General features: G+C 56.5%; 1 protein-coding gene across 3 annotated transcripts; it reads right to left on the reverse strand.

Moving 5' to 3' along the window:
- Positions 1-624: 624 nt before the first annotated feature.
- Positions 625-22,833, reverse strand: LOC135976558 (fibrinogen-like protein 1-like protein). 3 transcript variants are annotated; one of them, XM_065572988.1, is made up of 3 exons: positions 7,927-8,106; positions 5,222-5,332; positions 625-3,887 (listed from the first exon to the last, which is right to left on the reverse strand). In XM_065572988.1, the coding sequence occupies exons 1-3, from the start codon at positions 7,928-7,930 to the stop codon at positions 3,214-3,216; spliced, it is 789 nt and encodes a 262-aa protein (XP_065429060.1). In that variant the 5' UTR covers positions 7,931-8,106; the 3' UTR covers positions 625-3,213. The 3 variants fall into 3 exon arrangements, with proteins under 3 accessions (XP_065429060.1, XP_065429059.1, XP_065429058.1); XM_065572987.1 differs by lacking the exons at positions 5,222-5,332; positions 7,927-8,106 and adding exons at positions 19,974-20,084; positions 22,648-22,780 and having other exon boundaries at positions 3,070-3,887; XM_065572986.1 differs by lacking the exons at positions 625-3,887; positions 5,222-5,332; positions 7,927-8,106 and adding exons at positions 17,459-18,606; positions 19,974-20,084; positions 22,648-22,833.
- Positions 22,834-23,713: the final 880 nt, after the last annotated feature.

Consider the following 23,713-nt stretch of genomic DNA (forward strand, 5'->3'; position numbering starts at 1 on the left):
AATCTGAACCAATTGTCCATCAGTGAGTATTTGACTCCCTCTGTCCGGGATGGATGAATTGGGATTCTTGGCCCCTGCATTTGTGTTTCAAGCTTCACTCCGGCTCATCCCTTTTCAGCTGCCCCGTGCGCTCATCTCCTGCTCCTCACCCAGGAGCGCCGCCAGCTTTTTTGCCGCCCTAGGTCCCGCCCTCTAAATGCCACCCCCGACAGAGGCGGCGGAAAGTCTCGCCCCCGAAATACTGCCGACGACCGGGGCGGCCTGTAACGATGCGGGTTCTGGTGGGACCCAACTGAGAGTGCCAATTCAGGACAAATTGCTCAAACAGGGCAGTTACAGCCCAAGGCTGGGGGTTTTCCACCTCTAAGGCAAACCAAACCAGCCAGACAGTGAAGACTTGGGTCTCACCCCACTGGCTAACCACAAGTCACACAAGCAATTCCCTTAGACACTCCAGTTTCCCAGTATCACCACCAGTGCCACTCGATATGGGGACAAATGGTTATGAAAACCAATACCCCAGTAAAAGGGAAAAAAAGTTCTCTCGATCCCGAAGGACCAAGCCCCAGCCCCAGGTCAATATACAAATTAGATCTTACCCACAAATCAAGCTGTTGCCAATCCTTTAGAATCTAAAGGTTTATTCATAAAAGGAAAAAGATAGAGATGAGAGTTAGAATTGGTTAAATGGAATCAATTACATACAGTAATGGCAAAGTTCTTGGTTCAGGCTTGCAGCAGCGATAGAATAAACTGCAGGTTCAAATCAAGTCTCTGGAACATCCCCAGCTGGGGTGGGTCATCAGTCCTTTGTTCAGAGCTTCAGTTTGTAGCAAAGTCCCTCCAGAGGTAAGAAGCAGGATTGAAGACAAAATGGAGATGAGGCATCGGCCCTTTTATAGTCTTTTCCAGGTGTAAGAACACCTCTTTGTTCTTACTGTGGAAAATTATAGCAAAATGGAGTCTGGAGTCACATGGGCATGATCCTGCATACTTTACTGAGTTACAAGGCGGAACTGCCTTCTCTCCATGGGTCAGTTGTATAGCTGATGGTCCTTAATGGGCCATCAAACAGGCCAGGCAGAGCTAACACCAACTTGTCTGGGATGTTTCCCAGAAGCATAGCGTAAGTTTGAAATACAGACAGTACAGAGCCAATATTCATAACTTCAACTACAAAATTGATACACACATATAGACAACATAATCATAACTAGTAAACCATAACCTTGTCTTAGACACCTCATTTGACCCCCTTTATAGAAGATTTGGTGTCACTACCGGACCTTGGTTGCAACCATGTTCTATATGGTCCCAGATTATATAAAAAACATCACATGGCCGAAGATCCGGCTGCCGCAGTCGCCGCCCCCCAAATGTTAGCGCCCTAGGCGACCGACTAGGTTGCCTAATGGGTTGCACCGGCCCTGTCCTCACCTGCCTGCTGGCCCTGACAGCCCCAGTTCTCACCACAGACACACGAAACCCGCCCATCTGAACGGGATTCATCCATGCAATCAGGAACTTCCACCCAAAGGAACTGAAGACAGGTGTGTCGTGTATCTGCTCCTCTATCCCTCACCCCTGTCCCTGGAGCTCCCCAGGATGCGACTGACGGGGTGGCTGGCTATTATGGAGGCACAAAGGGGTTGGGAGAAAATAATCAAGAAGAACTTTTGCTGAAAATGCAAACCTAAGCTGGAAATCTGTGCAGGGCTGGGCTCAGCGAAAATGATCTTTTGAGCTGCTCTTATTAACCGTGGTCCTGTACTTCCTGGTTTGTATTGGACCCAGAAGCAGCAGTAGCATGAGGCTTTCTCCCAGGATTTCCATTAAGGCCAAACCCCAGATACGTCCGTAATTGGTGAGAAGGGCTGACTTTACAAGGGGAGAGGGATAGCTCAGTGATTTGAGCATTGGCCTGCTAAACCCAGGGTTGTGAGTTGAATGCTTGAGGGAGCCATTTAGGGATCTGGGGCAAAAATCTGTCTGGGGAGTGGCCCTGCTTTGAGCAGGGGGTGGGACTAGATGACCTCCTGAGGTCCCTTCCAATCCTGATATTCTATGATAAGATTTCCAGACCACCCACATCCTACTTATCTTGAGACAAGTACCAACAGTTTGGACGCCTGTCCCAGTTGAACCTCTGCACTATGGAAATTCAGCACCAGTAGGGCTCCCAGCTTCCCTCCCCCTGAAAAAATCCCTCTTTCCAAACCTGCCCCCCAAACTCCCCCCTACGCACGCTCTCCACGCAGGCTCTGTCAGGAAGGCCAATTGGACAGGGCCTTGTGTCCTGGGGATGCACTGAAGGGCCATGGTCAGGAGGGGAATGGAAAGATGCAGTTTTGGGGGGGGCAACGCCCCTTCACATTCCCCCCCATCTTCACCCCTGCCAGTGGACCAGCCAGGACTACATCTTGGGAGGAGCACAGAGAGGTTTTGGGCCAGGTGCTGGCTAAAGAGGCTTGGAGCTGAGAGCAGGGAGGCTAATCCCTGCTGTTGGTTCCTGCTGTGTTTGGAGAAGCAGGACTCTGTATGTTCCTTGTCAATAAACAAGACATCAAAAAATTACCAGACTCCATTGCCAATTTCTGCTCCCCACTGGAACATCCCCAGGGCCCCAAACTTTGACTAGCCCCTTGGGTTGAAGAGGGACACCAATATCTTTATTGTGTGGTTTCGTTGCACGTCTATCTAATCTCAGTGGTTCATCAGCCACTAATTACTGTTGCAATGTTTTCTCATGTAATAACCATATTTATTAAAAACACAGAGGCCAGGTTTTTGAACCCAAACTCACCACTGCTAATACATGCAGGATTCAGATGTAAAGTCCTGGCTTTGAGTCATCCCCCATTTAAATGCTCAATGACAGTTGCTAGAAATCCAGTGTCATGATTCATTGATCACTAATGCCAAGGGGCAGTGGCAGGGCTGGGACAAGCAGAGGTTAATGTGGGTCTAAAGTCGTAGTGAGTGACATGGCTTCCAGCGAGGCAGAGTGGAAGCGGGGGTCCAGTTATACACACCAATCACACTCTTCGTGTCATTCGAATGCACCGGCGGGGTCGGCTCTCAGCATTTATTCCAGGGGATTTACTGTGCAGAAGCCAACAGGGAAGGGGGTGAGCAGAGTGGAGGCATTGCAGGGACTGCACTGATTAGGTGGGGGCTGGCGCGCCGTGTCTGATCTAATATTGTCTCCCCTTCTCAGCGGCACCGGCTCCCAAGGAGGATGGGCTCCTCCTGCCGGACCCAGTCTGTTGGTTTAACCAGGATGAGGGAAGACCTGCACTCCCCACTCTTACAGAACCCTGCCCAGTAGATGTAGCCTTTCCCATTGAGCAGGACGTTCTGACACTTGTCGTACCACCAGCCTCCATAGCTACTTGCGCAATTCCCACTGGCCTGGTCCTGATCCTTGTCAGTCGTGCTGAACTTCATGTTGTCGTGTATGCCCCCCAGGCCGGAGTGGTAGGTGGTGAGATAGTCCTCGCCGTCCCCAGAGTACCTGCCCAGTCTCAGCGGGTACCCGCTGGGCTCATCCTCGACACTGAAGATGTCGTACTCTGCGTAGCGGGTGTTGTTGGATTTGTCCTCCACGACAAAGCGGACCTTGTAGATGTTCTGCCGCGTGAGCAGGGACAGGTACTCGTTGCCCAGCCAGTAATCCTGCTGCACGTTCCCAAAGCCGTACTTGTAGGTGCTCCAGGACTCCTTCCAGGTGATCTCTGTGTTGTAAGAATTTCTCTGCACAACGGTCCAGCCTTTGCCTTCGGTGTCCATGTCACACCACACCACTCGAGGGGGAGAGCCTGCCGGCTGGATGACATGGACCCCGCTGGGGCTGTCCCTGGGAATGTTGCTGCAGTCTTTGGGGAACCCTGAAATGCCACGAACATCAGGTTAAGGGGGCAGGTGGGGAGGGGGGGAGAGAGCGCTAGCTAGCTCGATCAAATCAGCCTGGGGTAACTGGAGGCTGGGTTTTTAGAGGCAGGTCCTGTGTATTTCACAATACTACAGCCACAGAATCCGCCCCGGCCATTCCTGGCCACAGAATCCGGCTCCAGATCTTACACTTTCATCTTACCAATAAAATAAAATAAGAATAGTTTCTTGCTCTGCTGGTTTTGAAGAAACCTTGAAGAGATGAATCAAGTGTAAACCAAGGCTCTGTATCCTTCCTGAGTCCGTACTGCTGAAGAAATCGTTTGGGGAGGGTGGGGGAGACGCTGCCAGATCCATCTCAGCGAATGTTAATTCTGAAACCCATCAGTGACAAATTAAATGGGAGTTTTCAAAGAGCCTAAGGGAGTTTGACACCCGACTGTGATTGGAATTCAGTGGGATTTAGGCACCCAACTCCCTGTGGCGCCTTTGAAAATTCCAGACATCCTATCGAGGGGCTTGTCTTTGGGGCGGAAACTGCCCCTCCCCTCCCCAGGGTCCTCCCTCGAGCCTGAACCCCCCAGCTCCCCTACCCCCCAGACAATCCCCCTGTGTGCCCCACCCCATAGCTGAGCCGAGGGGGAGGAGCTGCTGAGCACTGCGGGGGCAGGGGCTCAGGGCCACCTCTGGAGCTGGTTCGGCCCCTGGCCTGCCTGGGCAAGCCCCTGAGCAGCTCCCAGAGCCGCTGGAGGTGTGGGGAGAAGGGAATGAAAACCCCTGACAAGGAGGAACTGGCTCTCCCTGCTGCCTGGACTCTGCGGGCAAGGCTTCTAGGCATGAGCGAGAGATCCCCAGCTGTTAGCCGGGGCTAGCCCTAGTATAGGAGTTGGTGAGATGGAAGGGTAGAACTCCCAGCCAATTTGGGGGGGGGGTGCCTGGTTCTCACACGCTGCCCTGCGGTTGGCACCAGCGCTCTTCAGTCACTGCCGGGGGCTTGGCAGCCGTTACCGGAGAAAGGGATAACGAAGCTGTGGAAAGCAAACAGCCAGTCGAGCAGCACCTCCCCCACCCCGGCTGGCCCATTCCCAGGCGCTGGAGGCCTGCGAATGGGAGTAGTGGGGTCACTAGCGCAGGCCGGCCTTGCGATCCCTTCGGAGAACTCAGCGTTTCTTTGGGCCCAGCGCTGGCGGGGGGGCTGGAAGGTGCATTCAGTGGATAAGTGGATCTAGGGGTGACCCCAGCATGGGGGAGAGGAGCAGAATCAGGCCCACGATGCCCTGATCTCGGATATGGCAGATGATAGAAGCTCTCCGACGGGTTCTCTACTCACCCCTCTTGACCTTCTTGTGGTCCAGGGCCCCGTTGCCCTGCACGGGGGCTACGCAAAGGAGCGCCATCATGGACAGCGCAGACAGAAACAGGAGAGAGCTGGACTGGAACCCTGCAGGGGACAGAAAGCGCTGGACATGAGACCAGGAGAGAGTTTCACAAGTGCCTAAATCCCACTAGACGTCACTGGGATTTAGGCACTTAAGTGACTTAGCCACTCTTGAAAATGTTACCCTTAGACGCTAAGGCCAGAGTTTTCAGAGGGCTCAACTACTGGGCCAGATTTTCAGAAGAGCTCGGCTCCCAGGTAGGCACCACAGGACATGGCTGGATGTTCAAAGGGGCTCAGCATGGGGGGGGTCGGCCCAAGTCTCTGGAGACGGGGTGAAGTCCACCATTCACCTCTTCCCCGGCCCGCCCACTGTCTCCGTCTCTGCAGCCGGCCCGATTAGCACACAGCTGGGACCCAGCTGCATGGTAAAAACCATTCAAAGATTGCAGCTCCGATGGCCTGGCTCCCAGGTCCCGGGCGGGTCAGGGCCGGCTGGAGCGCTCCCTGTGGTGGGGAAGGAGCTGCCGCCTCTCTCCCCGCGCTGCACCGCTGCAAGGGGAGTGCTGCTCGGAGCAACCCCCTCTGTCCCAGCTCCCCCCATCCACAGTCACTACCACCAGCCGGAGGGCAGTGCCCGCTCACCCACACAGAGACAGCAGCTGGGCAGCCTCCGGCAGGGCTCTGCCCCCCTCAGATGAGCGCCAGGTGAGAGGGGCCCAGGGCACAGAGCTGCTGTGTGCCCCACGCCAGGCATGCTGCCCCCTGCACTGCAGCCCAGCAGCCCAGAGGGGGACACGCTGCTGACACTGCAGCTGTTCTGTGGGCCCAGCTCAGGCCAGGCTTAAAGTGGGCAGAGTCGCCAGGGGCCACAGTCCTGGCCAAAAAGAGTTCAAAATGGAGCCGGGTCGCTGAGGGGTGCACTGTAAGCGCTGCCCTAGCAAGGGCATGGCCATTTATTTCAGCCGGGATTAACATAGACACCCCTCCCCCGCCCCACACATGCTTTTCCCAGGCCACCTTCAGCACTCAGCGCAGGGATTCACAATGACCTTGCCGGGATCAGCAGCCCAGAGCAATCCAGACTCTTGGCCAGAAACCGGCTCATTCACCCCCCGCCCCCCCCCCCCCCCCCCCCCCCCCCCCCCCAGGTATATCTATCCCGGCCCTGGTATTACATCTTGTGTAGCTACAGCCCACAGAACGCAGAGCGCAGCATATGCAGCCCCCAATGGGAAATAGGTTGAGAACCCTACAGCAGAGGCTCACGTGTGAAGCTCCAGAGGTCCCAAGTTTGATTATAGCTGCTGCCGGCCCATGACAGGTGCAAAATGGCAGCTTTTTGTGGGGCGGGGTGGGGTGTGGCGGGCAGGGTGTGTGTGTGTGTGTGTGTGTGTGTGTCAAACCAGAACCGGCTAAAGCCACACTGGAGTCCCGCACCGTGCTTTCTGTCAGCCATCATTGTATTCATGTGGTGTTGCAAAGTTAGAAAGTCCACAACTAACCCCACAAGTGACCGTGATACAAACTTGCAAATGAATTAGAGAGAGAGAGAGAGAACACCGTGTAAACGACACACCGAAACACACTGTTGCAATAGAAACACTTTGCCCAGACATGAGCCCCAGACAGATTTCATTGGAAACACCTTCTTTTTGGAGCTGCCTGGACCCCAAATTCTTCAGACAATGTCACAGCCCTAGTAACTGTGACACGCTGCCAGCAATCTCAGGTATCTTTGTGAGAGGGAGGAGAGAGGCGTAACCCCATGGCAGGAAAAGGGTTAAAGCTTTAAAGGAGAAGGATTTCAGTGAGTCTGACAAGCCAGAACTACAATGTTTTGAACTGAAGTGAAATACCAATCTGGAGTCACTCATCCTTGAAAACACGCCTCCCCTTCTCCTGATGCCCCAGAGGAGAGGGGACGCTGCCAGCTAGCAGCCGTTCACACACTGTAATAGTCTAAGACACAGAGGGCCTGAGTTCGACCTGTGACCTTGGAAAACTCATTACACTGCACCATACCTCAGTTTCCCCATTTTTAAAACATGGCTTATGCTAGTTCCTTTGTGTTCTAAAGTACTTTGGCCCCAATGCCCAAAGGAACCTGGGGCAGGGAGGGAGGATTCCTGCCTAGGGTCCAGCAGAGCGCTGGGCAGGGGATCTCCACCAGGCTCCTGGTACCCCATGGCCCCTGGGGCACTCTTTACCCACCAGGAGGCACTGCCAGACTCCTAGCTAGCCAGGCTCATGCTGCAGCATGCACTTGCTGGGGGAAATGCTGCTCCGTTTCAAAGGAAAAGCAGCATGTACCTCACTGCGCCCCCGGCCCTTGTGCCTCGGCCAGGCAGGGTCGGGAAAGCAGAGGATGCACCAGGGCTCCCCTCCCCCTTGTGCACCTGCCCGGGCTGAGGGGCGGCACTGAGAGGAGTGCAGGCTGCCCCTCTCTATGCGGTAGTTACTGCGTCTGTCTGGGCACGTTCCTTCCTGTGCCCGGGCACTCAGGGCACATGGTGTCCCACAGGGGCCACATAGCATGCCCTGCCACTGCACCTCCCCCACGTGCCCACACCGCCTGGGGCTCTGGTGCCCACCACCAGGCTCTGGCCCTACATCTCCAGGCTGTGTGAAATACTGGGCATTTCAATAAAACTCACCCATCCCGAGGCTGCAGCTGAGCGGGCGAGTTAGCACCCTGAAGCGTCCCCCACTTCCACATCAGAAACCAGAGCCGGGGCTCCATGCCTTTATGGGGAAAGCGCCACTCCACACCCAGCTTATCTTGCTTTCTCAACCGCTGGCCTCAAGCCTGGCCTGTGGGCAGGGAGGGAGCCCCCTCCGGAACGTCTGCCCATCCTTTATTTACCGCAGATACCAGATTTCTTGGGCTCCCTCCCTCCTCCCCGAGAATGCCAACGTTTCTGAAGCCGGGCAGGTGTGAGCCAGGGATTTAATTTCTCAGTGGGACTCTGCGGCATTACCGTACCATCGGCCTTCCAGACGAAGGACGCACTAAATGGAGAGGATCAAGCCAGAGGAGATGGCAGGAACGGGGGTTGTGCAGAACGCAATGGGGGTGTAACGCTTGTGCCAGGTGGTATTGGCAATGACAAGGACGAGAATCAGGATCTCGGGGTTCCTCTTAGCATTGCAAAGCAGAACCAGCTGGAGCGCCCCTCCCAGAAATCTGGGAAACTGACCAGCACGCCCCTAACAGGCAGCTGTTCCCCCGTCGCGAGCACTGAGTCTGAGTCTAACACACGAGAACTTTTATTTAGAGGAGAAAGAAACGCAGCATGAACTGGGGAAACCACCACAAGAGTGACTCAGCAGTATGTGAACTGTGAGTGAAACGCCCACCCTACAATCCATTGGGCAGCAGCCCCTTGCCTCAGTTTCCCAGCTTGGGATGAGAGAGTCCAATGGACGAATGTCCCTTTGGCACACCCCTCCCATTTTCCCTCTGCTGTCCCCTTACCCGGTTTACGGGCCCAGCTCAGCACAGTTTGAGAGTTCAGGGGGAGTTCGAGGGGGGGGTTCGCCTCCTGCCCCAGGGAGAGAAGGGGTGGGCCAGGGATGCCTCTGCCTCTGCTCTGCACCGCTGCTGCTCCATGCTGCCGTCTCTGCCTGGAGCTGCGATGCCATGCTGTGAGGGGCCTCCAGCCCGGAGTGAGTCCAGCTCTTAGTGACTTCCCTGGCTAGGGGGAACCTCGCTGCTGCTCCCCCCCGTACTGTCTTTCACCACAGCACCGGCTCTATGGTGCCCAGGCAAACCCGCTTCACAGTGTTTTCAGCTCTAGGGATCACTGAGAAGAAACCAGGACTTCCAGCTGAGTCCAGTCAGCTCTGTCTTTAAGCACTGGGCAGACCCAACATTTTGTACGCGCCTTTCACCAAACCCACACACCCGGTGGGAACCCCTCTCCCCACCCCCCTCGGACTTTCAGTTCCATTTGGTATCACTAACCCCTGCTTAGCACGTGAGGTTACAGAGACTGAACCCCCGCTCCCGCCATTGTCCCGACAGGTCACGGCTGGGTGAGGAGATACCTGAGTGGGATGGGCTGGATCGAGACCGCGCTGCTGCTGCATCTGTCCCACAGGGAAGAGGATCAAACTGGATTCATTCAGCGACTGTCAAGGCAGCTGCTCTCTGTGTCCCAGCTCTCTGGCTGGGATACAGGGGGCAGGAACTGGTGCATTAGAGGGAACAGCTCCACGTCCGTATAGTTCTGGAAAAGAGCACCCAGGCGGTTCACCCGCATGCACGCTTCTCGACCCTGCAACCTGCCAGCACCTGGCACACGCCATCGAAATGTGCAACAAAGGACACGAGATGGGACCTGTTTATTTTGTTGCACGTGGCACCAGTTTGCTTAGTGTGATGTGCTCCAGTCTGCTCATTTGGGGACCAGGTTTTGGGACTAGGGGGAGTTTGTGCTGTCACACAAACAACGAATGAATCTCCCACATGCAATTCATGCTGCCTCCTCCCCCCTGCCCGCACACCCCGAATGCCAGCTGCAGCCGGCCCCATAAGTCTGGCTGCCCCAACAAACTGGTAAAGCAGCTTCCAGTGGATTCTGGCTGATTCTGGCTACGCATCTGTGACGAACTGGGACTGTTCTTACTGTGGTCTTTGAATGCTGACAGGGCAGTGTGGCTGGGATAGTCTGCATTGGGGGATGGGAGACTGACCGGAGAATACCTGAGCATGTAACATGAGAACCCAGGAAGGGGTTAGAGGCCAGGTGACACCTTTGCCCGGGAAACTGAACAAAGGCTGTGGGAGGGGTCGCAGAAGGGAGAGTTTCAGGCGCTGGCTGGTGGAATGGCTGGGAGCAGACAGGGCTCTGACCTCCCAAGGGGCTGAGGTGCCCGAGGACCCCAAGATGGACCTAACTGAGGGGGTCCTGTTTTCTGTGCCTGCGGGACCTGTCTTGAACTGTGTTCCTGTCGTCTAAATAAACCTTCTGCTTTACTGGCTGGCTGAGAGTCATGGTGAATCGCAGGAAGCCGGGGGTGCAGGGCCCTGAGTCCCCCCACACTCCGTGACAGGATCACCCCCATCAGCTGGGCGTGCTGGGCTGACCCCATGCACAACAGGGGCAGCAGCGCGGCCGCCCTCACGCTCTGATTGTGACTCGGGATTGTGGGGGCTTCTCACCTGTCCCATGGAAACGTGGCCAAAGGCGCCAATTGTCCCTTCATCAAAATGGCGCCATCTCCCACTGCTGCCAGCGGGGCTGAGGCCTGCGCGAGGGCCGCCCCGTCCCCACGCTCTGTCTGCATGTGGCAGGCAGGCTGCCCTCCTGACGCTGGCTGCCACCTCCCGCTGGGCTCCAGGAGGCTGAAGCCGAGCCCACAGGCAGACTGGCTGAGGCCATGGTTCAGGGCCTGGACAGCGCATGGGGACTGTGAGGGGATGTGGGGGGAAGGCTGAGCGGGTTGCAGGGGGGTGTGGGGGCAGGGATAGGGGGCAGGCTGAGGGGGACAGAAGGATATGGGCATGAGGGAGACAGAGTGTGCAGGGGGAACGCTGACAGGGGTAGTAGGTGTGGGGGGCAGGGAGAAGGCTGAGGGGGCCAGGGAGTGTGGGGGGCAGGGGGAAGGCTGAGGGGGGCATGGGGATGGGGCAGAGGGGAGGCTGAGGGGGTTGGAGGTGATCATGTGGGATATAAGAGCGGCTGAGGGAGGTGCAGGGCATGTGGGGGCAGGGGGCAGAAGAATGTGGGGGAAGGTTAAGGGGGCCGGGGTGTGGGGAGCCGAGGGAGGCTGAGGGGGGTACAGGGGGATGGGGACAGGAAGGAGGCTAAGGGAGGCAGGAGGGAGGCTCAGGGAGATGTGGGGGGCAGGGGAGAGGCTAGGGTTTGTGCGCAGAGGACAGTCATAGAATCATAGAATCTCAGGGTTGGAAGGGACCTCAGGAGGTATCTAGTCCAACCCCCTGCTCAAAGCAGGACCAATTCCCAACTAAATCATCCCAGCCAGGGCTTTGTCAAGCCAGGCCTTAAAAACCTCTAATGATGGAGACTCCACCACCTCCCTAGATAATGCATTTCGGTAGGGCTTAGGGGCCACAAACGAGACCAGGGCCCCCTGGTGCTAGGCGCTGTCCAAACACATGATGAGAGATTGGCCCCACCCCAGAGAGCCTACAGTCTACACAGACAAAAAGGGGGTGGGGAAACAGAGGCACGGAGAAATGAAGTGACCAAAGCTAAAGAGCAGGTCAGGAATAGAACCCAGGTGTCCTGACGCCCAGGCCTGTGCCCTCAACCAAACCTATACGGCTATCCTGAGGTCAGCACATCCTTCAAACGGGGACCTGTGCTCGGAACCAAATACAGGGCACGTTCCTTTTGGCTTCTTTCTGATGAATAAAGGGTAGTTGTTGTTAAAGCCCTGTGGGGTTTGATTTGCTTTTACATTAGAAATGCAGATCTTGTCCACCCTTCTTTTTTCGTGGCTGGCTCTATGGGTGACGACAGAACTACTGGGTTGACGAGGTCGGTTTATTATTATTTAACGTTTCTCTCGTGGTAGTGCTGAAAGACCATTATCAGCTGGGCCCTACTTTTGCTGGGGCTGTACAGACATACCTCAAGTGTCACTCCCGTGCTATTCTGTTCTGTGCAGGTCATTATACCACGTTCACCACCACAGTATCACAGCACCTTCCAGTGGTGCATTACGCTACATGACTAACACCCATCACATATTTGTTCCCTTGTCCTCTCCCAAGGGTGAGAAGTGTGCCCGATCAAGAGGGCTTTTTAATAATACACACACACACGTTGCTGTGTGTGTATATCAGAGAAGGCGCTGTAAAGAAATGCCTTGCATTGGAGCGGATGGTGGGGCGGTTTGGGATGGTCCTTAGTGGCACCTTAGAGACTAACAGGTATATACACAGCACATGAAAAGATGGGAGTTGTCTTACCAAGTGGGAGGTCAGTCTAATGAAGTCATCTGATGAAGTGGGTTCTAGCCCACGAAAGCTTATGCCCAAATATATTTGTTAATCTCTAAGGTGCCACAAGGACTCCTCGTTGTTTTTGCTGATAGAGACTAACATGGCTACCACACTGAAACCTGTCTCTTGTTATAGCGTCCTACTGTGCCAGAGAAGCAAAACAATCACCCACAGTCTGTGCCCCAGAGAACTTACCGTCCAAACAGGGTGACAGAGAAGTATACTAAGACGTGCACAGTACACTCAGTGTGATCACAGATTTGCACAGCTTTCTCACAAGTACCAAGGATATGAAACCTGAATGATCAAGGGAGGAAGGAAGGGGGTTTTGGTCAGGCTGCTTGAAACAGGTGCATGGGGAGGAGGTCGGTTGTTCTGGTTGGCACCCATTTCACTCAAATGCCGAACACACAGTAGGGAGAAAAGCTCTCTTTGCTAAATATTCAGTGGTCATGCTCCTTTGGTTTGAGGGATTAGAAAACTCCCTCTGGAGCCCACCAGCAGAAACAGGGAAGCTAAGACTGGGTATGTCTAAAGTGAAAAACAAGAAAGAAACAATTTAAAAAAAACATAATTGTTTACCATGTCACCTTTAATGAGCGGAGGTGAACTTTGTTGAGATCCTAGGAACAGAGTGATGCACTGTATGATTATAGATGTGTCATGGTGTGTTTGTGTGTGAGTGCACCTTTGCTTACTCACCTATATCCACGCACATTTCAGAGGAGAGGGGAGGGGAAGGCAAAGCCGCCTCGGAAAGGTGAGCGGCGTCTGATATGGATTTTATTTGTGTGAACAGTTTGGGTGGCCGGCGCTCTCTTCCTTTCAGGCAGTATTTGCTAAATTAATGAGATGTCTCTGAGATGAATCACCGTGCAGCCTGGTGGCAGTACCTGCATTGCCGGCCGGCTTTGGACATTACTAGCGCACCTTTCACAGGAGTTTTATCTTCTAATACATCAGGGCTCAATAGAGAGAGAAGAACATTACTGTTCTGAGAACTCGGCCGTGGACGGATCAGCTTTGCATGCTTGTCAGGGAGGGGAACGCGCGCACACACTCATGAGAACATTGTTCCTGCCGAGGAAATCAAGGAGCCTAACGCATCTTTAAATTCATAGGGAACAACTGGGGCTGGCAGATGGGGGGATCATGGCAGCTCTCCCGGCCAGGGAGGTGGGGTGGCCTTCCTCTCCCAGCAGCCGGGGCTGGGCTGTGCTGCAACGTTCCCAACTCTCAGGCAGGGCTGGCTCTAATTTTTTTGCCGCCCCAAGCTAAAAAATAGAGTGCCGCCCTCCATAGCGCCGCCATAACACAGGCCCTCAGCACCGCGACGCCCCCCCCCTCCGCGGAGCGCCGCGGAGCCGAACACCCCCCCCCCCCGCGGAGTGCCGCGCCATGCTGCTGAACCCTCCCACCGCCACACATATCTCCCACCGAGCGCCGCGCCGCCAAACACCCCACCGCCAAGCCGCACTGCCAAACAGCGCCCTCGCCCCCGCGGAGCGCCCCGCCGTGCCGCCATCCCTCCCCCCCCGGAGCACTGCTGCCGAATCCCACCCCCCAGTGCCCCCTACACGCCCAGCCGACGAAACAAAAACAACCCACCCCACCCCCAGCGACCAAACTCCCCCCCCCCCCCAAAAAACCCCACCACCCCAAGATTGGCCGCCCCTTACCAGGTGCCACCCCAAGCACGTGCTTGGTCGGCTGGTGCCTGGAGCCAGCCCTGCTTTCAGGGGCTGAGTGCAAGTCCCGGGCTTTGGGCACCAACAGGAGGAGCTGCCGTGATAGTGGGAGAAGCTCCTTTGACGCCGTGATGTTCAGGGCTGGGCCTGCGGGCAGAGCTCTGTGCGAGAGCCCCGGGGCTGAGGGCACAGACCTGCCCTGCTCTCCCCGCGTGTCTGACCCCATAGCAGAGAGGGTGCCAGGGCAGGGCACGGGGGACCTCAGCAGAGGAGAGGGCAGTGGGAGGTAGAGGAGTGTTGCTGCTGGGTGCAGACAGTACCAGGCAGTGGCTGGCAGTTCCCCTGCCTTACGGGGAGGAGAGGGGAAGTGGAGTCTCCATCGGGGCAGCCAGCAGGAGCCGGGCATTACAGGCTGACTTTTCTACCTGGGATGATCACACCCCTTGGCCGGGGAGTCAAAAGCCGGATGTAAAAACATGCTCTGATTTGTTTTCTCTTTAGAAGAAGGAACCCACCAGCCTCACTGTTCCTTCTCCCCACTCTGGTGAATACTGGGTCAGCCCCAAGGACAAGCCAGTCTGCTGCCTTGCTTCAGGGCTCAGTTTCTTCTTCAGCTGAGGAGAAAGGAACCATGGAACAGCAACGTAACGTCACAGTCCCGTTCCCCACCTGTCCTGTGGGGTCTTCTGGCCTTTAGAGCTACTGGTCAGGGCCTCCCCCAGTCTGCGGGGGGCCACAGGGCCTGCTGGCCTCCTCGCAGCCTCTCCTGAGGCTACAGGAGAGAGGCCTCTTCAGTTTGCAGAAAGAAAGAAATCTCTGGGGTGAGCACACAGCAGATGTCTGTTTTCCCAGGGCCAGATGCTGCCACCTTGTCACTGGAAGGGCCCGTGTGACCTCTGACCACAGATGAGGGAGGACGCCCAGCCTGGCTAGACAGATTCCTTCCTGGCATGGCTGGGGACAGAAGCCTGCAGCCAAAGCTCACACTGCAGGAAACAACCTGCAGAGGCCTTTCATCTCCCCAGGGTCAGACGTCACCACTAGGAGAATGTGAGCGCCGGAGCACTGGGGGAGCTGGGCTGAGATGGCATCCCAGGGCACAACCACCTGTGTCAAGTCCATTCGGATTCCATGCTCAGCAGAGATGCAGGGAGCTATGCGGTCAGGAGAGGCGCTGGTCAGAATTTGCCAGTGGAACTGTTTTTCCATCAGAAATTGCCAGCTTGTCAAAATCCAAACGTTTCGTGGGAACACATCGATTTGGACAAACCTTCAGACAGAAAGCAGGCAGGTTTCGCACGGAAAGCTGCTTGGCTCCCTGTCAGCTCGCCCGCCTGCCCACCTGCTTGACAGGCTGATGGGGGGCCTGGGCTTCCAGGCTGTGAGAGAAGCCCTGGCTCCCAAGATCCCAGGGTCCCCGAAACCCTCTCCTCGCGGGGGTAATGTTCTGGTTACTGCACAGCTCTAGGAGGAGGGGAGGTATCCGATGCCCCACAAGCCACCAATCCTCCCTGCCAAGGTCCCAGTAACTACGACAGCCTGTGAGAACATCCTAACCTTTAGGGCACTTTCCCTGCCAGGTGAAAGGGTGCGAGCTGGACCCCTGCCACCAGAATCCAGCACTGCCGAGAAAGCCAAGTGTGGACTAAACTAAGCCCCTGGTTAACCCTTTCCCAGAGGAATCCAGAAGCCACTGATAATTACAGGCTACATGGTGACCTCTCTCTCAGGTCACTCCCCCATCCTGGAATAGGGGGTCGATGAGTCCTGGACAAACGCCGTTCAGCTGGGAACATGCTCCCCCTCCCCGTGCCGAGGACTACATGAGATGGGTGTAGTGGGCACTCCCGATAAAGGGGACAGTGTGACAGCTGCCTTTCAAATAGGCCCCAGGCATGGGGGGGCCACAGCACCCAATTCCTCTGCCCCCCTAACTTTCTTCGCTGCTTTAACGTACAACCACAACCTGCTCCGCTGACACCTCTGACTCCTGAAAGCCCTAACGCTCCAGGGGAGCAGGCCGTGCCCTGCCCTGCCCTGGCTGCCCCGGGTGTTACCTCGGAGGGAATCGTTCCAGATTCCAATGGGTGGCAGGTCCAGGGAAGAGCCTTATCTGGGGGGAGGCTGTACCAGACCCGCCCGACCCAGGCAGGCTCCCAGGTACTCTCTGCTCGGGGCTGATAAGGCTTCTTAGCAGTTTCTCTCCAAACAAATTCCAGTTCAAGACACCTGAGAGCTCCACAGCAGGGCAGCATCCCCAGAGCGCAGCAGGGCGGGGTTAGGGGGAACAGTCGGTAGCAGCACCTGCCCCTCGTACGGCAGGAGCGAGAAGTGCCAGCCTCTCTGCACAGAGCAGCAGCGTTCAGCCTGGGCCAGACGTGCTGCGGTGATGGGTAAGAGCGGGCTCGGAGAGCCAGAGGGTCTGTGGGGCAGTGCTGGGCCCTTCTGCTCCGCACTAGGGCTGGGTGGGCATGTTCAGCTGGGATTGGAACCCACCAGGACTTGTGGGTGTGAATGTGGGGCTGGAACGCAACGTGGGGCGCTCGGGCGACTAGGGGGAAGGGCAGAGAGACACCTGGGCTGAGACCCCAGCTCCAGGGAGACAGTCACCCCGGCCCAGCCGGGTTAAATTGCCCAGCTGTGTGACAGCCCCCCATCCCCGAGGGGTCCCCCCCCCCCGGTATGGCACAGCAGGGTAATGTGCGTATTGAACGGCAGGGGTTGCCAGAGACTGGCTGGGAGAGGCCTTTGGGGATGGAGGAAGCAGCACTAAGGTACATGCCAACCTCCCTACAGAGGAGGGGCCGTGCCCCACAGGTGTGGGGCAGGGAGCTGGGACACTGCGCGGTGGGTCATTGTCTGGCCCAGGCCCTTCCTAGCCGGAGGCCGAGGCCGAGGCATTTCCTTCAGGTCACCTTCCGCTGCAGCTTGGCCACGGGCCCCATAGCCACTAGCCCAGCCAGGGATCCCAAGTGGGGATTGTCACGGCTGGCTCCTCCCTGCCGCCAGCAGCTCTTCACTGCCAGGGAATTCCTGAAATCCTGTGTGCCCCTCCCCCACCCACCTCCTGGGGCTGTGAGTGCCCCCCCCCCCCCCGGACAGCCATGGTCAGGAGGGGAATGGAAAGATGCAGTTTTGGGGGGGCAACGCCCCTTCACATTCCCCCCCATCTTCACCCCTGCCAGTGGACCAGCCAGGACTACATCTTGGGAGGAGCACAGAGAGGTTTTGGGCCAGGTGCTGGCTAAAGAGGCTTGGAGCTGAGAGCAGGGAGGCTAATCCCTGCTGTTGGCTCCTGCTGTGTTTGGAGAAGCAGGACTCTGTATGTTCCTTGTCAATAAACAAGACATCAAAAGATTACCAGACTCCATTGCCAATTTCTGCTCCCCACTGGAACATCCCCAGGGCCCCAAACTTTGACTAGCCCCTTGGGTTGAAGAGGGACACCAATATCTTTATTGTGCGGTTTCGTTGCACGTCTATCTAATCTCAGTGGTTCATCAGCCACTAATTACTGTTGCAATGTTTTCTCATGTAATAACCATATTTATTAAAAACACAGAGGCCAGGTTTTTGAACCCAAACTCACCACTGCTAATACATGCAGGATTCAGATGTAAAGTCCTGGCTTTGAGTCATCCCCCATTTAAATGCTCAATGACAGTTGCTAGAAATCCAGTGTCATGATTCATTGATCACTAATGCCAAGGGGCAGTGGCAGGGCTGGGACAAGCAGAGGTAAATGTGGATCTAAAGTCGTAGTGAGTGACATGGCTTCCAGCGAGGCAGAGTGGAAGTGGGTGTCCAGTTATACACACCAATCACACTCTTCGTGTCATTCGAACGCACCAGCGGGGTCGGCTCTCAGCATTTATTCCAGGGGATTTACTGTGCAGAAGCCAACAGGGAAGGGGGTGAGCAGAGTGGAGGCATTGCAGGGACTGCACTGATTAGGTGGGGGATGGCGCGCCGTGTCTGATCTAATATTGTCTCCCCTTCTCAGTGGCACCGGCTCCCAAGGAGGATGGGCTCCTCCTGCCGGACCCAGTCTGTTGGTTTAACCAGGATGAGGGAAGACCTGCACTCCCCACTCTTACAGAACCCTGCCCAGTAGATGTAGCCTTTCCCATTGAGCAGGACGTTCTGACACTTGTCGTACCACCAGCCTCCATAGCTACTTGCGCAATTCCCACTGGCCTGGTCCTGATCCTTGTCAGTCGTGCTGAACTTCATGTTGTCGTGTATGCCCCCCAGGCCGGAGTGGTAGGTGGTGAGATAGTCCTCGCCGTCCCCAGAGTACCTGCCCAGCTTCAGCGGGTACCCGCTGGGCTCATCCTCGACACTGAAGATGTCGTACTCTGCGTAGCGGGTGTTGTTGGATTTGTCCTCCACCACAAAGCGGACCTTGTAGGTGTTCTGCCGCGTGAGCAGGGACAGGTACTCGTTGCCCAGCCAGTAATCCTGCTGCACGTTCCCAAAGCCGTACTTGTAGGTGCTCCAGGACTCCTTCCAGGTGATCTCTGTGTTGTAAGAATTTCTCTGGACAACGGTCCAGCCTTTGCCTTCGGTGTCCATGTCACACCACACCACTCGAGGGGGAGAGCCTGCCGGCTGGATGACATGGACCCCGCTGGGGCTGTCCCTGGGGATGTTGCTGCAGTCTTTGGGGAACCCTGAAATGCCACGAACATCAGGTTAAGGGGGCAGGTGGGGAGGGGGGGAGAGAGCGCTAGCTAGCTCGATCAAATCAGCCTGGGGTAACTGGAGGCTGGGTTTTTAGAGGCAGGTCCTGTGTATTTCACAATACTACAGCCACAGAATCCGCCCCGGCCATTCCTGGCCACAGAATCCGGCTCCAGATCTTACACTTTCATTTTACCAATAAAATAAAATAAGAATAGTTTCTTGCTCTGCTGGTTTTGAAGAAACCTTGAAGAGATGAATCAAGTGTAAACCAAGGCTCTGTATCCTTCCTGAGTCCGTACTGCTGAAGAAATCGTTTGGGGAGGGTGGGGGAGACGCTGCCAGATCCATCTCAGCGAATGTCAATTATGAAACCCATCGGTGACAATTTAAATGGGAGTTTTCAAAGAGCCTAAGGGAGTTTGACACCCGACTGTGATTGGAATTCAGTGGGATTTAGGCACCCAACTCCCTGTGGTGCCTTTGAAAATTGCAGACATCCTATCGAGGGGCTTGTCTTTGGGGCGGAAATCGTCCCGAACTATCCTGGTAGAATGAGAGCACTCTGGTTATACTGTTCCTCCCCTCCCCAGGGTCATCCCTCGAGCCTGAGCCCCCCAGCTCCCCTACCCCCCAGACAATCCCCCTGTGTGCCCCACCCCATAGCTGAGCCAAGGGGGAGGAGCTGCTGAGCACTGTGGGGGCAGGGGCTCAGGGCCACCTCTGGAGCTGGTTCGGCCCCTGGCCTGCCTGGGCAAGCCCCTGAGCAGCTCCCAGAGCCGCTGGAGGTGTGGGGAGAAGGGAATGAAAACCCCTGACAAGGCTCTCCCTGCTGCCTGGACTCTGGGGGCAAGGCTTCTAGGCATGAGCGAGAGATCCCCAGCTGTTAGCCGGGGCTAGCCCTAGTATAGGAGTTGGTGAGACTGAAGGGTAGAACTCCCAGCCAATTTGGGGGGGGGTGCCTGGTTCTCACACGCTGCCCTGCGGTTGGCACCAGCGCTCTTCAGTCACTGCCGGCGGCTTGGCAGCCGTTACCGGAGAAAGGGATAACGAAGCTGTGTAAAGCAAACAGCCAGTCGAGCAGCACCTCCCCCACCCCGGCTGGCCCATTCCCAGGCGCTGGAGGCCTGCGAATGGGAGTAGTGGGCTCACTAGCGCAGGCCGGCCTTGCAAACCCTTCGGAGAACTCAGCGTTCCTTGGGGCCCAGCGCTGGCGGGGGGGCTGGAAGGTGCATTCAGTGGATAAGTGGATCTAGGGGTGACCCCGGCATGGGGGAGAGGAGCAGAATCAGGCCCACGATGCCCTGATCTCAGATATGGCAGATGATAGAAGCTCTCCGACGGGTTCTCTACTCACCCCTCTCGACCTTCTTGTGGGCCAGGGCCCCGTTGCCCTGCACGGGGGCTACGCAAAGGAGCGCCATCATGGACAGCGCAGAAAGAAGCAGGAGAGAGCTGGACTGGAACCCTGCAGGGGACAAAAACCGCTGGATGTGAGACCAGGAGAGAGTTTCACAAGTGCCTAAATCCCACTAGAAGTCACTGGGATTTAGGCACTTAAGTGACTTAGCCACTCTTGAAAATGTTATCCTTAGACGCTAAGGCCAGAGTTTTCAGAGGGCTCAACTACTGGGCCAGATTTTCAGAAGAGCTCAGCTCCCAGGTAGGCACCGCAGGACATGGCTGGATGTTCAAAGGGGCTCAGCATGGGCGGGGTGGGCCCAAGTCTCTGGAGACGGGGTGAAGTCCACCATTCACCTCTCCCCCGGCCCGGCCACTGTCTCCGTCTCTGCAGCCGGCCCGATTAGCACACAGCGGGGACCCAGCTGCATGGTAAAAACCATTCAAAGATTGCAGCTCCGATGGCCTGGCTCCCGGGTCCCGGGCGGGTCAGGGCCTGCTGGAGCGCTCCCTCTGGTGGGGAAGGAGCTGCCTCCTCTCTCCCCCCGCTGCACCGCTGCAAGGGGAGTGCTGCTCGGAGCAACCCCCTCTGTCCCAGCTCCCCCCGTCCACAGTCACTACCACCAGCCGGAGGGCAGTGCCCGCTCACCCACACAGAGACAGCAGCTGGGCAGCCTCCGGCAGGGCTCTGCCCCCCTCAGATGAGCTCCAGGTGAGAGGGGCCCAGGGCACAGAGCTGCTGTGTGCCCCACGCCAGGCATGCTGCCCCCTGCACTGCAGCCCAGCAGCCCAGAGGGGGACACGCTGCTGACACTGCAGCTGTTCTGTGGGCCCAGCTCAGGCCAGGCTTAAAGTGGGCAGAGTCGCCAGGGGCCACAGTCCTGGCCAAAAAGAGTTCAAAATGGAGCCGGGTCCCTGAGGGGTGCACTGTAAGCGCTGCCCTAGCAAGGGCATGGCCACTTATTTCAGCTGGGATTAACATAGACACCCCTCCCCCGCCCCACACATGCTTTTCCCAGGCCACCTTCAGCACTCAGCGCAGGGATTCACAATGACCTTGCCGGGATCAGCAGCCCAGAGCAATCCAGACTCTTGGCCAGAAACCGGCTCATTCACCCCCCGCCCCCCCGCCCAGGTATATCTATCCCGGCCCTGGTATTACATCTTGTGTAGCTACAGCCCACATAACGCAGAGCACGGCATATGCAGCCCCCAATGGGAAATAGGTTGAGAACCCTACAGCAGAGGCTCACGTGTGAAGCTCCAGAGGTCCCAAGTTTGATTATAGCTGCTGCCGGCCCATGACAGGTGCAAAATGGCAGCTTTTTGTGGGGTGGGGTGGGGCGGGCAGCGTGTGTGTGTGTGTGTGTCAAACCAGAACCGGCTAAAGCCACACTGGAGTCCGGCACCGTGCTTTCTGTCAGCCATCATTGTATTCATGTGGTGTTGCAAAGTTAGAAAGTCCACAACTAACCCCACAAGTGACCGTGATACAAACTTGCAAATGAATTAGAGAGAGAGAGAGAGAGAGAACACCGTGTAAACGACACACCGAAACACACTGCTGCAATGGAAACACTTTGCCCAGACATGATCCCCAGACAGATTTCATTGGAAACACCTTCTTTTTGGAGCTGCCTGGACCCCAAATTCTTCAGACAATGTCACAGCCCAAGTAACTGTGACACACTGCCAGCAATCTCAGGTATCCTTGTGCGAGAGAGGAGAGAGGTGTAACCCCATGGCAGGCAAAGGGTTAAAGCTTTAAAGGAGAAGGATTTCAGTGAGTCTGACAAGCCAGAACTACAATGTTTCGAACTGAAGTGAAATACCAATCTGGAGTCACTCATCCTTGAAAACACGCCTCCCCTTCTCCTGACGCCCCAGAGGAGCGGGGACGCTGCCAGGTAGCAGCCGTTCACACACTGTAATAGTCTAAGACACAGAGGGCCTGAGTTCGACCTGTGACCTTGGAAAACTCATTACACTGCACCATACCTCAGTTTCCCCATTTTTAAAACATGGCTTATGCTAGTTCCTTTGTGTTCTAAAGTACTTTGGCCCCAATGCCCAAAGGAACCTGGGGCAGGGAGGGAGGATTCCTGCCTAGGGTCCAGCAGAGCGCTGGGCAGGGGATCCTCGCCAGGCTCCTGGTACCCCATGGCCCCTGGGGCACTCTTTACCCACCAGGAGGCACTGCCAGACTCCTAGCTAGCCAGGCTCATGCTGCAGCATGCACTTGCTGGGGGAAATGCTGCTCCGTTTCAAAGGAAAAGCAGCATGTACCTCACTGCGCCCTCATCCCTTGTGTCTCGGCCAGGCAGGGTCGGGAAAGCAGAGGATGCACCAGGGCTCCCCTCCCCCTTGTGCACCTGCCCGGGCTGAGGGGTGGCACTGAGAGGAGTGCAGGCTGCCCCTCTCTATGCGGTAGTTACTGCGTCTGTCTGGGCATGTTCCTTCCTGTGCCCGGGCACTCAGGGCACATGGTGTCCCACAGGGGCCACATAGCATGCCCTGCCACTGCACCTCCCCCACGTGCCCACACCGCCTGGGGCTTTGGTGCCCACCACCAGGCTCTGGCCCTACATCTCCAGGCTGTGTGAAATACTGGGCATTTCAATAAAACTCACCCATCCCGACGCTGCAGCTGAGCGGGCGAGTTAGCACCCTGAAGCGTCCCACTTCTACATCAGAAACCAGAGCCGGGGCTCCATGCCTTTATGGGGAAAGCGCCACTCCACACCCAGCTTATCTTGCTTTCTCAACCGCTGGCCTCAAGCCTGGCCTGTGGGCAGGGAGGGAGCCCCCTCCGGAACGTCTGCCCAGCCTTTATTTACCGCAGATACCAGATTTCTTGGGCTCCCTCCCTCCTCCCCGAGAATGCCAACGTTTCTGAAGCCGGGCAGGTGTGAGCCAGGGATTTAATTTCTCAGTGGGACTCTGCGGCATTACCGTACCATCGGCCTTCCAGACGAAGGACGCACTAAATGGAGAGGATCAAGCCAGAGGAGATGGCAGGAACGGGGGTTGTGCAGAACGCGATGGGGGTGTAACGCTTGTGCCAGGTGGTATTGGCAGTGACAAGGACGAGAATCAGGATCTCGGGGTTCCTCTTAGCATTGCAAAGCAGAACCAGCTGGAGCGCCCCTCCCAGAAATCTGGGAAACTGACCAGCACGCCCCTAACAGGCAGCTGTTCCCCCGTCGCGAGCGCTGAGTCTGAGTCTAACACACAAGAACTTTTATTTAGAGGAGAAAGAAACGCAGCATGAACTGGGGAAACCACCACAAGAGTGACTCAGCAGTATGTGAACTGTGAGTGAAACGCCCGCTCTACAATCCATTGGGCAGCAGCCCCTTGCCTCAGTTTCCCAGCTTGGGGTGAGAGAGTCCAATGGACGAATGTCCCTTTGGCACACCCCTCCCATTTTCCCTCTGCTGTCCCCTCACCCGGTTTACGGGCCCAGCTCAGCAGAGTTTGAGAGTTCAGGAGGAGTTCGAGGGGGGGGTTCGCCTCCTGCCCCACGGAGAGAAGGGGTGGGCCAGGGATGCCTCTGCCTCTGCTCTGCACCGCTGCTGCTCCATGCTGCCGTCTCTGCCTGGAGCTGCGATGCCATGCTGTGAGGGGCCTCCAGCCCGGAGTGAGTCCAGCTCTTAGTGACTTCCCTGGCTAGGGGGAACCTCGCTGCTGCTCCCC

The sequence above is a fragment of the Chrysemys picta genome, chromosome 19 (genome assembly GCF_011386835.1).
Source record: "Chrysemys picta bellii isolate R12L10 chromosome 19, ASM1138683v2, whole genome shotgun sequence".
In the NCBI taxonomy this organism is placed as follows: Eukaryota; Metazoa; Chordata; order Testudines; family Emydidae; genus Chrysemys; species Chrysemys picta.